Genomic DNA, 14,953 nt, shown 5'->3' on the forward strand with positions numbered 1-14,953 from the left:
TATAGGAAATTTTGCAGGGACATAGGAAATTTTGGAGGGATATAGGAAGTTTTGGAGGGATATAGGAAGTTTTGGAGGGATATAGGAGGAAGGTTTGGAGAGATATAGGAGGAAGGTTTGGAGAGATATAGGAGGAAGGTTTGGAGGGATATAGGAGGAAGGTTTGGAGGGATATGGGAAGTTTTGGAGGGATATAGGAAGTTTTGGAGGGATATAGGAGGAAGGTTTGGAAGGATATAGGAGGTTTGGAGGGATATAAGAAGGTTTGGAGGGAGGGAGTGGAAGGAGAAAATGATATATTATAATTTCAACAAACAAACAATTTAAAAATATATAAGTAAAGAAACATAAAACAGAATGTCTAAGGAAAGAAGAAGGAAGAGATTAATCAAGATAAATGTAAAACATAAATGATTTACAAAACCAGGAGAAATATTTCTTTGTATGAATAACAAAATATATTTCTGAGAAGCTTAGTTCTCAGCTATTTAATATTTGCTGAACTACTCAGATTCATTTAAATCATTGAATACATGATAAATATTGAATTCTAGTTTGCTTTCTGTTGCTGTGATTAACACCATGACCAAAAGCTACTTGAGGAGGAAAGGGTTTAGTTAATAGATTACAATTCTTCTCCAAGGAAAGCCTGGGCAAGAATTAGAGTAGAGAAAAACAGAACACTTACTGGCTTGCTTTCTCTGGCTTTCTCAGCTACCTTTCTTATATCGTCCAGGCCCAACTGTGTTGAAGTAGCACCATCCACAGTGGGTTATATCAACCTTATATCAATCAACAACTAAGAAAATGATCCAGAGACATTGGCACAGGCCAATATGATCTAGGCAATTCCTCAATGGAGGTTCCTTTTTCCTGTGTGTCTCTGGGTTATATCAAACTGACAGTTAAAACTAACAATGACATATTGACAAATATGATTTTAAAGTTCAGGATAATTTACATATAGTAACATCAGCAAAGCTATCAAATGTAAGACTTCCTTACAACACATCCTGATGAATGATGTTTGTTTTTGCATTTTGATAAGATGTATGTTAAAAACAAAGTGAAAAATTACCAAGAAGCTGTAGGAAATTCTCATCTACAAACCATGTGCTAGTTGTATGGATAGAAAGCATATGAAACCAGTAACCAATCTGATGAGACTCTCTATTCCCCAAGAACATGATATTCCAACATTATGAGTTTAAAGTGGTAGAAACTAGAAAAATGTTCAATTAAAAAAATTATTGCCTCCTGAGTGTAAGGACCTGCGTTTTGATCCCCAGAATCTAGATAAGCAGCTGGGTATGAGAACATGCACCTGAAACTGTAGCATTTGTGCAGAAACATGAGCATCCCTAGGGCATGCTCGTCAGCCAGACTAGCCTAATCAATGAGCTCCAGGTTCAGTGAGACCCTGGATCAGACCTAAATGGGGACATTTTGATTGTAGGACATAGAGAAATCGATTTTACACTGACAAGACACATCATCATTGCTGTTGGTTTCAGTGTCAGAAGTTGCTATATAAGCTGCTGGAGAATCAGATACATCAGTGCTCTTACCCACTCCTGGGCTGTGTGTGCATTATAAAATCAACCTGCCAGGCAAATAGTATTACTATACTATCTATATAGTATGTATATGTTATTATACAAATTCTACCCACTAGTGTAATATTGACATTACTATTATGGGGTCAACCAGATGCTTTCTGTTCCAATTTGAGGTTCACTCTACAGGAGGGAGTTTCTATCTGGTATGGTAAATCTGGTTTAATATCCACAGTCATGAAAGTGATACGCACTAGTGGGTACCCTGCTATTTTTATTTTACTAAATGTGCATGCTATCAAGTTGCCTTCTAACATTCATGTTTCTATCCATAGATCTGTGGAACTCACAGTCTTGGTTAGAGAAGCTGCCTTTTGCAGTGGGCAGCAGTGAATGCAGACCCCTACCTGGTAAAAGTGCTAAGAGTAAGTGCCTGTGAGTGCTCATTCCTAAACAGCAAGGGGACATCATGGGACATGGCAGGGAGAGAATGTGAGAGCTGAAGGATGGGAAAAGGTGCTGTGTAGTACTGCCTGATGGACATGACAGGGCTGGTGCACATAAACTCAGAGCCACAGCAGTTCCAGACAAGTAACTTAGATGTCACTTAATCTGATCAATGGTGTTAAAGGAACAAAGAACAGTGCCAACTGAAGGTTGTGTCCAATATGTTACCAGGGAATATTAGTCATCGATAAAAATGAATAAATTACTGCACATAAAATTTGGGGGAATTGTGCTTGACAAAAATAAGCCAATCCCTGGCACTTACTTATTGCATTTTATTACCTCCTTAAAAATCTAGAAGTAAAATCCAAAAGAGATCACAGGTCTTTAGGCTAAAACTTGGCAAAAAGTGGGTTAGGCATGATATGGTTAGATATAAGAGGATAATGCCAAGAACCTTGCAATGACAGGATGATTATGACTCTGACCTGAGGTAGATATATGAACTTATACAGCAATGACCTCCCAAAATAAAAGTTCTCATAGACACACACAAACACAAGTAAGGGAAATAGGGAGAGCTGGGTAAAATAGTGAATCACAGCAAAATTCAGTAAAGAAGCATGGGACTCTCCTGTCGCTCTTGACAGTGCACATAAACACACAATGAGCTCAAGACAAAAGTTAGTTTTTATACAGATTCAGAAGCCCAATTGAAACTGCCTAATCGCCGGGCGTGGTGGCGCACGCCTTTAATCCCAGCACTCGGGAGGCAGAGGCAGGTGGATTTCTGAGTTCGAGGCCAGCCTGGTCTACAAAGTGAGTTCCAGGACAGCCAGGGCTATACAGAGAAACCCTGTCTCGAAAAACCAAAAAAAAAAAAAAAAAAAAAAGAAACTGCCTAATCAACAAAGATAGACCACAACAGGAAAAAGAGAGAGATGAGAGAAGGGCAGGAAGGAGAGGGGGGAGTAGGAAGGGAGAGGGAGAGAGAACAGAGCTGAACTGAATTTAAGAAGGAAGTATGAAAGGAAGGAAATGAAAAAGTATGGGGGAAGAGTAAACAGAAAAGAGTTAATTTGAGAAGAAAGAAAAGACAAAGAAAGAAAGGGAGAGAAAGAGAGAGAAAAAGAAAGAGAGAGAGAGAGAGAGAAAGTTGGTTCACTGCCAAAAAGGAACATCCCCGTTTCCACTCAGCCCACTTCATATTAGAAAGAGCCATAGACAGATAGATGCATGGCTAGATGGATGAAGGAACAGGTAAATAGGTGAACACATAAATGGATGGATGGTTAGATTTGGAAGGGTAGATGGTAGGAAGATATAGGATGCTCAGCTTGAAGAAAGCATTGGAAGAACCAAGCTTGTCAAATACACAGGCCTATTTTCTTTAACGGAAGGAAATGGATAACACCTGGTCACCTGGAAGGCTGGAGTCTGACAACATGGTTCTTTTTTGCTATTCTGTGGAGCCAGTCTTCCCCAATGTCCCAATGCCCCAATATCCTGAGCTTAATCTCTCAGTCAATAGAACCCATTCTTATGAAACGGGTCCTGGTACTTTGCATCCTCCACTAACAGCATCTATTCTTGTGCTATTATAAATCTTTCCTCCTTAGGCCCATGTCCTGAGCTCTATTTAGCAGTCAAATCAGTAGAACTTATTGTTAAGGTAGAGGTCCCAGGTGCTTTGCTACTTTGCTAGGGAGTTTCTATGTAGTTATGCCTAAAGCTTTGTTGTGATAATTGTCACATGAAAACCTTTTCCTAAGTTTTACTTTGCTTAAATATGTAAAAAGAATAAATCACAAGATCAAACTTTGGACATTTTGACCCATAACTTCTGGTCTGCACAAGTGGCACCAAACTAAGTTTCAGACTTCATGTAAATCATCTCCTCACAGGCCATGAGGCTCATGAGATCCCTGAAAGGAAGAGAGTCAGGCATCCCACAAAGAAAATGGGCCTGGACTTTGACCTTTCCAGGCAGAGGGCATGGCTTGATATGCTCTCCTTTAGTAAAGACTGAATGACAGGATAACTCCCATTACATGGCCAGAAACAGTAGAAATGGTCTAAAGGTATAATGATGCAAGCCCACAACATCTCAGATCTACAAAGGAGCATTGTGCAGTTACCTCTATGGACTTGTATGGTATCTAGTCTCACATAACAAGCACACCTTTGGCTTTCAGGCTTCCTTAGAAACCTGGTGTTTAACAGAGGTTTGCGTCCAAACGTTTTTTTTTCATAAAGTAGAATTACTCTTACCCTGTGCAACACTGCTGAGTTTCAACAAATGATTCCATAGAGGACATTTTCAGCCACCTGAAACCTTGCTTCAGGCTGAGCCATTAAAAACTTGCTCTCAAATCACTGGTAAGATGCCCCTGATCAGAAAGCAGATTTCTATGAATCCCGTTCCCTCAACAGGGCTCCCTGGAGACAATGTCAACCTGCCTGGGGGGACTTGTGAGTTCCCTTCAACCACTGCTCTGCTCATCTTAAAAGTCTACACAACCTCTGCTGGCTCTAGCCCCGTCTTGGACAATGTCTACTCTCTAACATATTCCAACTTCAATAAATATCCAAGCAAACTGCTTCATAACTACTCATCAATTCTATGCTTACTTGTAGTATATAACTACTAAATATAACCACTAAATGGAAAGACAGCAGTGACTTGTGTTCACCTTTAACCTGTATATTTTGTTCTTTGCCTCCAAGTGATGAGCTTCTAAAGACAGAGTTGTAATGGTAGGTGAAAGGCCACACCTAATGTTATACAAAGGCCTATATAAAAGGTAGTCCATGTGCTTCAATAGCCAACCAGTACTCCAAATGGTAAAGTGCAGACTGCATATACAGAATCCTTACTGTTTAATGGCTGGCATCAAATATATTATCAATAAAATGAACTCCAGCAGTATAGGTCCCAAACTTCATTTTGAACCACAGATTTTCATTAAATAGCCAATACACTTGAAATGTAGATTTCCCTAGCCTTAATTATTTTGCATTACTAAAATGGTCCTAATTGTGCTTGGGTTTTATGAGAAATAGGCAAAAGAGTATTTGGGAGTGTCCATTCTTATGCTTAAACCTTTTAAAAGAAGTGTTCGATGAACAGTAGTTTTACAACTGAGACAATAAAATTATCATGTTAGAATTCCAGAAATATGAGAACAGTAACATGGTCCATTTGGCATCCTCTCCCATTCAGATACAATCAGATAATCAGTAGAAAGATGGCACTGACAGTAAATTTCTCCCCATCATAATCTAACATCCCAGCTCCAAAGCTTGAAGCTGGCCGGTGCATGGGAGACCATCATCTGTAATCTGCTCTCTTTCTCTGACTGTGTCTCCACACCATGATCAGTTAAACTGAGAGCAGTAACTGAACTGTATACACATGTGAATTCGTGAAAAGCAAGCAATGAAATGTAGCAGAAAAGTATTAGATAAAACACTGAGTGGGCTATCAAAAAGACCTGGGATTGAGTGCAAAAGTTACTCAGCCCTAAAACTCAACTTCTTCATCTGGAAACTGAAAATGTCAACTGCTAATCTCTATAGTAGATCTGCAGCATTGACAAGGTGCCCAGCCTGTGTGGGCTCATGGTGTAAGGGTTAAAGGGGATAGTTCTTCCTCCACCTTGTTTCAAACTTGTACTTGATTAGAATTTCTTCTTGGGAACTACTGAGCAGTATAGAAATTCTATGCCTTAAAAGTCTCGTGTCTCTAAAGAAACAATTTATGACTGACTGCTCCAGTCAAGTTAGCATCTTGCAACTTTCCTGTCACCCCTGTTCTCAGTGATGAGAATGGACCCTGTGATCTTTCTCTTTTAGTACAACGTTAAGCTTGCATACTTCTTCTGATACTCCAGAGTATAGATGCTCACGCACCTTTCTGCCCTTTGCTGCAGTGCTCTCTTCAATGCAGTTTGGAACTCAAGTCAGAAACAAAAGACTACTTCCACAAGGGTGTGTTCTATTCTCTGCCATTCTCTGCCATTACTGCAGTCTCCAGTGTTCTCTTTCTATTACTGACCAACCCTCTTACTCTTGTGCTTTTTATAGTTATAATCATCCATATTAAACTTGCCCCGCTTTCTTTATCTTCTTAGTCTCTTTACCTTGGAATATAACAAAATTGACACTGTGCTCAGAAAAATGGTAATAACTGAGAAGAAAAGATAACAAAATTCACTATGTTAAGACCACTTAAGCATGTCAAGAAGGTGAAGTTTTTAAACCCACTTCAATTTTAGAAGGTGACAGAGGTAAAAAGCACAGGGATCAGATGATGGGAGGTGGATGCAGGGACACTAATCCTTTGATGTCTTTTATGAGGAAGGACTGTACATTATAGTCCCAAAGTGACCACAGTTACCAGGTGGGTCCAGTTATCAGGAATGCCTTTTAGTCTCTGGGTCCTGCTACCAGCACAGATCCCAATATAGAAAGTTCCTGGACTGCAGGGATATCTGGAAATGGGCCATCAACCACCAGTCCCCTTGTTCCTCACTGCACGCTGTCCTTGGTCTGCAGAAATCTGCTCAGTCACAGGTCAGTAGGCCCACAGAAATAGGCAGGTCTAATATTTGCTTCCATGACCTCTCAGTAAATGACTGTCAGAATAAAAAAGACATTCTTGGTTCTCCGGCCCAGGAGGTCTCTTGTGACCAAAGAGAAGAGAACGCTTGGCTCAATACTAGGGAAACATTTTAATTAAGAAAGCAGTCTGAACAGCACCACCTCCTCCTTGTCATCCAGCTGGCCTTGAAACAGAAACCTTCATATCTCAGTACATTCCGCTAAGTCAGCACAGGTCTCACTTGCTCCCATTGTGTCCTGCTGGCTCTGTAGAAGACAAGAGACGCTGGGACTGTGCACTGTCCTGGCTTGGAAAGAGAATCTGAGTGATCTATCTAGTGGGCATCCAGGTCTCATTTTTCTGGTAGAGGAAAAGAGTGCTTTTAAGAGAAGCAGTAAGCCTGAGGCCACACATAATTTGGCAAAAGAGTACTTAAACCCCACCTTCCTGACCAAGAGATTGCAATTCTTGCCAACCTGAGTTTCACAAATTAAATCATAGAAAAATCACTGATTTTCATTAATATTTTCCTGTAAAATTGGTAGTTTCCTATGTTTCTACCTAGTAAGAAATAACCAAGAAGCTAAGACTAAGCAGCACCCATAGCTGTCCATCATTGGCCAAGAACCACTCTGAAAATTGTCATCATCAGCCCAGTTCATGTTGTGCACACAGCTTAGAGTGCATTGATATTAATGTAAATGATACAGGTTAATCAAGCGACATGGCTAGCACAAGATATATGGGGCTGTTAAAGCTAGAACATGGGCTAATGTTTTACAGTCAAGCATTTTCACAAGTACAGGACACTCTGAAATAATAATAAACATAGAGTATACCAAATTCATAAAACAGTAGCATAATTGTCAGTATTAAATTTAGTACAGAGCACACAATTCTCTGTTCTCTATTTTATCCAAAGCGCCAGCATCATCACAAATACATGAGTAATGCATTGTGCAATGACTTGATGACAGCTATGTTGCCAAAGGGCAGTAGGAATTTCTCAGCTCCATTATAACTTTATAAGACCACCAACAATTGTGTGATCCATCACTGCCTGAAATACTGCAATGGGGAGAATGGCTTCCATTTACAGCTCCAATCACTCCAATAGCATAGATAGCATTGCAGCAAGTATCTCTCTGCTGTGTGGGACATGTGACCCTGTGTTTAAAGACCAGAACCAATTTCCATAAAACTAAATGACCATAGGTGACTGCAAGAATAATTTATCCGAGGGACAATGGCATTAAGTCAGCTTTATGAGTGCACATGTAAGACAGTACATGATCTCTGGTGACATTAACTAGGTAGAACAAGACAGGGCACAGTCTCCAGACATGTAAACAAGCAGAGTAGACATTTACTCTTAGACTACCTCTACACCTCACTCAGGGGTCAAGCAAGAACCAGTGAGATCGTGTCTGGTTCTTCTGAAACCCTTATTCTAAGAACACTGATGTAATGTGTGTCCCTGGGTCTGGACCACTACATCACTGACTGCATTTCACATTATACTATTTTTTGTTTCCTCAGATCCTTTTCTTTCACACTTCTGAAGAGATCCCATCAGTAAAAAATACAACACAGCATGTAATGTGATATAGATATATATTAATAATGATATTAATATATTAGTATAAAATCCATAGCCTTTTTTAAAAATTAAACTAAGATATAGACATTTTCCATGAAATTCCTGAACAATGGGAGACCTTAGTAGGTTTTTGGGGATTTTGTTTGTTTGTTTTTTGTTTTTGTTTTTCGAGACAGGGTTTCTCTGTGTACCTCTGGTTGTCCTGGAACTCACTCTGTAGACCAGGCTGGCCTTGAACTCAGAAATCCACCTGCCTCTGCCTCCCAAGTGCTGGGATTAAAGGCGTGTGTCACCACTGCCTGGCTAGTAAGTTTTATACACATAGGACATCGCCTAGCTTTGGCTTTGGCCAGAGTGCTGGTGTGAGCATCTCTTCCAGGTGTGATGGCAGAATGACAGTCTTAAGCAAAGCTTCAGATGGAATAGCTATTAGAGGCCTTAGTCTCCTGATAGCTAGCATTCCATCAGAGGAACTTAGACTTTGGCAAACATCCCTCCTAGAGGACATTTTAAAGTTAAAACAAAACAACAACAACAACAAAAAAAAATACTAAGTTTATAAACACTATAGAGGGCATGCTGAAGGCTGTGCAGCCACAGGCTAAGTGACAGGTGGCAAGTGCCCAGGAGACTTGCTGTGACATCTCATGACAGTCGCAAGGAGAATAAGTCTAGTTCTCTTGAAAGTGCATAGTGCAAAAAATAAGTCACCATTCCTATGACCACACAGTACATTTAAGTTACTACTAGTACTTAAAGCTTAGAGTTTTCCATTCATGGATAGATCTTCTGTATTGGAAAATAAGATCAAATTGTTCCTGTGTCGTTGGAAAAGTGACCATTTAAGGTACCTGCAGGCTCACAACCTCCCCAGAAACAAGAAAAGTCTCCCAAGAAAATATAGCATGATTGTTTGCACAGAGACAAGGTAAGAAAGTCTCCAGGAGAACACAATTTTTAATGCAAATATTAATAGGGGTTCTCCAATAATGAGACTGGAGAAGCTATACAATATACTAAAAAGTGAGTGATCAAAAACTACCCAATGTGGGGACTCATGATTTAGGAGATCAGTTTGCAGGTGCATCACTGAATTCTCTCTTCAGTATCAGATGTATCAACTGAAATGTATTAAATGCATCCCAGTGTTTTCCTGAAACTGAAACTTACCTTACCTGAAACTGTCCTATTTGTAATTGTCCTTAATTTTTGATATTAAAGTCCCTGCCTCCAAAGTTTCCTCTAACCAAATTGCTCAGCAAATCCACACATAACGTCAAGAATGACAGGGTAATGTCAGGACAAAACAAACTGGAATCAACATAAAAAAATGTTATGTAACACAGTGAATATAGTAATTACATTACTTATGTAGCAATTTCTTCCTGACACAGTGTGTTGAATCCCCTACAAAAATGTTACTTGTTTTAACTTACCTTTTGAATGACCTCATTAATCTCTGGAGAGTTTGGTGTATACAATATTTTTCCATGTAATACAGGTTTTAGAAAAGACCATACTAGTGCACCATTTGGAGACTGTAGAATTTCCTGATAAAGCTTCAAACAGAATGGTGCTGCCACATAAAAAAAGGAGGGAAACTATTAGGTTGATAAAGCATGTCTAGTTAATGTAGAAACTGGCATACACTTCCACTATGCCTTAATTTTCAGTGAAATGACTCATTCAGGACATATCTCTGAACTGTACTTCCAGTTTATGTTCCTGACTTAGCAGTCCTTGTCCCCTAAGAGACATCAAGATCCCACCATCCAGGCTGTTGTCTCTAATAGTGATGGCTCAGACACTTAAAAAAAAAGAGATGGGCGGTTATTTTTAATGTGTTTTAATGCAGAGATTTCTTACGTCAATAATTATAATGTTGAGAATAGAGGACCTTTTTAATGTAGTTACCTTGTCAAGTTGCTCCTAGATTCTCTCTGATAATCCATATAAAAGTATCACAGTCACTACTTTTAGTACATTAAATCATACTATGTTGACTCAAACAATTCCTTATGGTGGTTCCTATTGTAAAGTTAGTTGATTTTGATAACAACTCTACTTATGTTGTCTAAAGCCATAGGCAACTCATCACTCTAATGATTGGTAATTATTACATTTATAAATAAAACTACATCACTATAACCAGCTCTTTTACCCAAAAATGTGGTAAGCCTTGAAAGAGCCTTGAAAAGCACTGCTGTGTTGACCTTATGCGGTGATTCACATGGGTATGTGTTTGGAAGAGAACTGTTTTGATCACTGTGTTAATTTTATATTTCTAAATATCTTGAACATAAAAATACTTTTATCAAAAATCCAAAAACATTGAGTAAGCTATCCCCTAAAATATAATCTAACTATATTTTATACTATATAATATAATAACTATATATTATAATCTAACTAATGTAAATAACTATAAATTAATCCTTGAATTATTGATGGTAGAGGTTATTCTAGTTTAATAACTTGCTCTTTAAGTTATAGCTTAATTGAGATGGGGGACAGATCTTATGTTAGGAATAATCGTGGTATACATAAAGCAAGAAACTTGAATCCAAGAGTCATCAGTGATTTCTGAGGTGGAAAACTTCAGTTAAGCAGTTTAATGTTCTCTGAGCTTCTGAAGTGTCTTCTGAAAAGGGAGGCTTGCGTTGCTCTCTAATGGTTTCTGTGACAAACATTTAGAAAAAATGCAGAAATGATCAACAAAGATTGGTCCTCAGTGTTAACCAACTGACTGGACAAATGAATGGAAGAAATGATGGATGGATGGATAGATAGATGGATTGATGGATAGATGCACAGATGCATGAATGGATGAATGGATGATACAAGGATAGATGCACAGATAGATGCATGGGTGGACAGATGAATGGATGGAATGAGAGGGTATATGGATGAAGGACAAATAGTTAAGATTACCAAATGAAAAACAAAAAGAAATTAGCATTAGAGAAAGAAGAAAAAATTTATTAAAATTAAATAACTCTAATATATGTCTTCACTTCCAAATGACCCCAATGTTTGACAGCTATACAAAGTATTTAGCAGCTATGGAATACACTGGCCTAATGCCAAAATTATCCCTAACACTGTTATCAACATTGTTTACCCTAGGACACCTAAGTGTTTCAAATCATTTATACTCAGTTTTTGAAGATATAGCTAGGAACATTAGCCTGTGATCAAGGGCCCTGGGACCTATCAGTGAGTACTTAAAATTCAATGCCATCATGTGCCACCAGAGGTCAACCCAGGAAGAATATTTTACCATGCAGGCCCAGTTATTACCATACAAACTAACCTACATAATGCAGGTGACATTTGTCTTACTTGAGTCATGCGGAATGTTGAACTTCTCTTTGTTATCTTCCAAGAGTTCATTAACTCTGGGTAAATTAATGAACATGTTAGAATTGCTGAGGAAAGACTCCTGGTCCTTACAGAGAAGCTTCATTACAGACTGGAAAGAGGCGAAAGCTGAACTTCTGGCTTGGCCATTTGATGAAACCTGAGCATAAGAAAAGCAACTTTCCAGATAGGCAGTCATGGCGCACACCTTTAATGCCAGCACTCAGGAGGCAAAGACAGGAGGATCTCTGAGTCTGAGGTCAGCCTGGTCTACAGAATGAGTTCCAGGACAGCAAAGTTACACAGAGGAAGGCTGTCTCAAAACAAAACAAAACAAAACAAAACAAAAACCAAAAAGCAACTTCCAGTTATATGTGACATCAAACTGTTTTCTCAGACCTCTGGAAGTGTAAATATACAAGGAAAAGAATAGATTCTGCTTGAACCTGTTCTTGAGAAATCGCTGAAATCACTATGATGATTTTTTTCTAGAAAATTATGTAGAAGAGGAAAATTACACATTTCATACTCATTCACACACATTCAGACACTCATGTTCACACATACATTCACACACTCATGCATAGTCACACATTCAAACACATTCACACTCAGATTTGTATACTCACACATTCACATACACACATATTCACATACACTCAAACACTCAAATTCACGCAAACATGTTTACATACATCCATGCATACTCACATTCATGTATACATTCACACTCAGATTCACATACACTCACAAAATTTTACATATATACACATACACAATTGCTACACATACACCCAGATTCATTCTCTCTCTCTTTCTTTCTCTCTCTCTCTCTCCCTCTCTCTCTCTCTCTCTCTCACACACACACACACGCACACAGACACACACACACACACAGAGAGACCGTCATAAGCTCTCACATTCATACACCTCCTCTTTGTCCAGTAATAATCCATCAAATAACATGACCACCTCAAATAACTTAATAGTCTTAGCATATGTTCACACTGCTAAGCTAATACTGATTCTTGACAGCTACCCAAATTACCCATCAACTGCTGAGTACATGGAAATACTGTTTGGCAGGATTCTGGGTATATCATTATCTGGGCCCTCGTGCACCTCCAATTCACCTTACCCATTTCTGGTTGTTTCCATCCCAGGTAGAAGGACTTCAAGCAAAACTAATACCAAAAACCTAACCTAATTCAAGTTTGTGTTTGCATTAGAGGAAAATGATCTGTAATTTGTAAGCCAATTATTTATATGTAAATAAATGTTCTAAGGTTCTTGAAAGCAATTTGCTCTCGGAATTAAGTTAAACAAGCCCTTGAAATCTCATCTGTGCTAATAATTGACTTAGAAGATTTTTACTTCATAGACAAAGTGTGAGCCATCTCAGCTTCTTCATTGGTGGGACATAGGTCAACAGCACTTTCATGAAGTTTTTAGGACAAAGTCAGGCCCTACTGTCATGCTGTTAGCTCCAGAGCCATTAACGAGTGTTCTTGTCCATATATGCTGTGGTCTTATAAAGTTATTGATATTGGAAGATAAACAAAAGGAAAAGAGAACAAACAGAAAAGAGAAAAGGCTAAAACATTTCCCCCATTGTGCAGTGATCAAACACACCTGTTGGAAGTCTGGCATGTCCAGCAAGGCAGTGATTTTAAATGTGTGAAGAAACTCAGGGAGGTATTCAAGGGCATGCTGGGCTCTGGCAAGAATGGAGCTGAGGCTAGCAATGACATCCAACAGAGACTTCAGCAAGCCATTTGCTTCAGAGGGTATCAGAGTCTTACAGGACAGGAAAAAAGAGAAAAAAAAAGAGTAATCAATACGATTTCTATTCTTACAAGCATCTCTAAGCAGTGAAAATCTGATCTCTTGATTTTATTCTTTCTTGAACCTCAAAGGCATATTTGTTATACTCTATAAAAATTCTGTGTTGGGGGTAGATGTAACTGTGTTTTGTAGAGCGCATTAAATTATAGCAGTATTGTAAAATTGTAAACCAGCAACAAATTGTTAGAATTCTAATCACTTTCCAAATATTTCTTCATATTTTTTAGATGACTAAGGTAGATTTTGAGAAGAGACACAAAATAAAAGTGTTTTATGTGACTTGCATGCACGCAAGCCCCAGCACAGTGCTCCTCGAACCCCAGGAGCAAATGGAGACCAGAGGAAATGAAAGGCTTCCTGGAGTCTACCGTGAGAAAAGTTCAGGGGTGCAAACTAGACCAGTAAAAGTGTCCTTGGAAACCCCTTTGTCTGACACACAACACATCTTGCTCCTTGTTTGTATATCCCCAGTTACAGGACGTAAATTGCAGGAATTGGGATTCTTTTCTACTTTGATCATTTATGTGCAAAATGCAGGTACAACATCTTTAATATTGGTATACTCTGAGTACTTTTTGGCTGACTGAGATAACACGCAGCCCCCTACCCACAGGTGGGAAACATCAGAGGGATTCCCCTCCCTCTGCAGGTCATCTGCATCCTGGATTTTCAGATCTCCAGACTGGGCCAAGGAGTTCAATAGTCATCACTTTTCCATTTAGTTCTCTGGGGCTCTGCCAGTTCTACAGTTCATATTTCCTGCTGTGTTCTGCTAATGGTGAGCATGCTAAGAAAGTGGAGACTGAAGGAACAGGAGAGAAGGGTATGGCTCTTGTTAGTGCCCCACTCCCCTTTCTACTTGCAACTGTCATCTACAAGTGATTCTTTGAGGACTTTGAGTTGTGATAAGAAGTGACTAGGATTCCAGCACAGGTGATGTTAACCCAACAGAGCTTATCTCATCAAAGGGCTCTGGTGCTGCCAACAAGTGAGACAGAAAGCTCCTCTAAACTAGGACCAAACTTGAATCCGAGCAGTGATACATGTGCCTGTACACACAGAACACCTCCCCATTTCCAAGTGACATCACATAGGAGTGACCTCTCACACACTTGTGCATAAGGAAAGTGTCTGATAAACAGAACTATTGTTATTAATGGTAGAGTCACCATTGCTGTGTCAATAGAGACAGGATCCGATCTAGTATCTCATATTCCAAAGAAATCTTGGTAGGGATGATAGCCCTTGTCTAAATATTTATTTGGCCCTTAGGGACCTGGAAAGGCCTTTGTGGGCATGTTGGAGCAGATACTCAAGTGGGCTAAAAGATATATGTCCTCCAAGGTACAAAGTAAAATTGGAAGAGTGGGCTATGATGCTCAAGACTAAACTTCTTGGCATGTCAGCTGGGAGTCAACTCTACCAAGACAGAGAACCTATAAAATATGAAGGAAATTTCAAAAATTTTATCTTCCTCAAGACTTGAAAGTACACTTACTCTAAAAATTAATATTTTTACTTAGAGACTGTGTGTATATGGAT

The 14,953-nt window shown here is 39.0% G+C and overlaps 1 protein-coding gene across 1 annotated transcript in view; it reads right to left on the reverse strand.

The window, feature by feature from the left end:
• The window catches only part of Abca13 (ATP binding cassette subfamily A member 13), a 485,227-nt gene that overhangs the window by 337,041 nt on the left and 133,233 nt on the right, over positions 1-14,953 (reverse strand). The window contains exons 25-27 of the mRNA XM_021177120.2: positions 13,199-13,363; positions 11,549-11,726; positions 9,643-9,782 (exon numbers count right to left, since the gene is read on the reverse strand). Coding sequence (XP_021032779.1) covers positions 9,643-9,782; positions 11,549-11,726; positions 13,199-13,363 — 483 coding nt within the window. The remainder of the gene's footprint in view (positions 1-9,642; positions 9,783-11,548; positions 11,727-13,198; positions 13,364-14,953) is intronic.

Source organism: Mus caroli, unplaced genomic scaffold (assembly GCF_978045245.1).
Source record: "Mus caroli unplaced genomic scaffold, Mus_caroli_1 scaffold_13, whole genome shotgun sequence".
NCBI classification, from domain to species: Eukaryota; Metazoa; Chordata; class Mammalia; order Rodentia; family Muridae; genus Mus; species Mus caroli.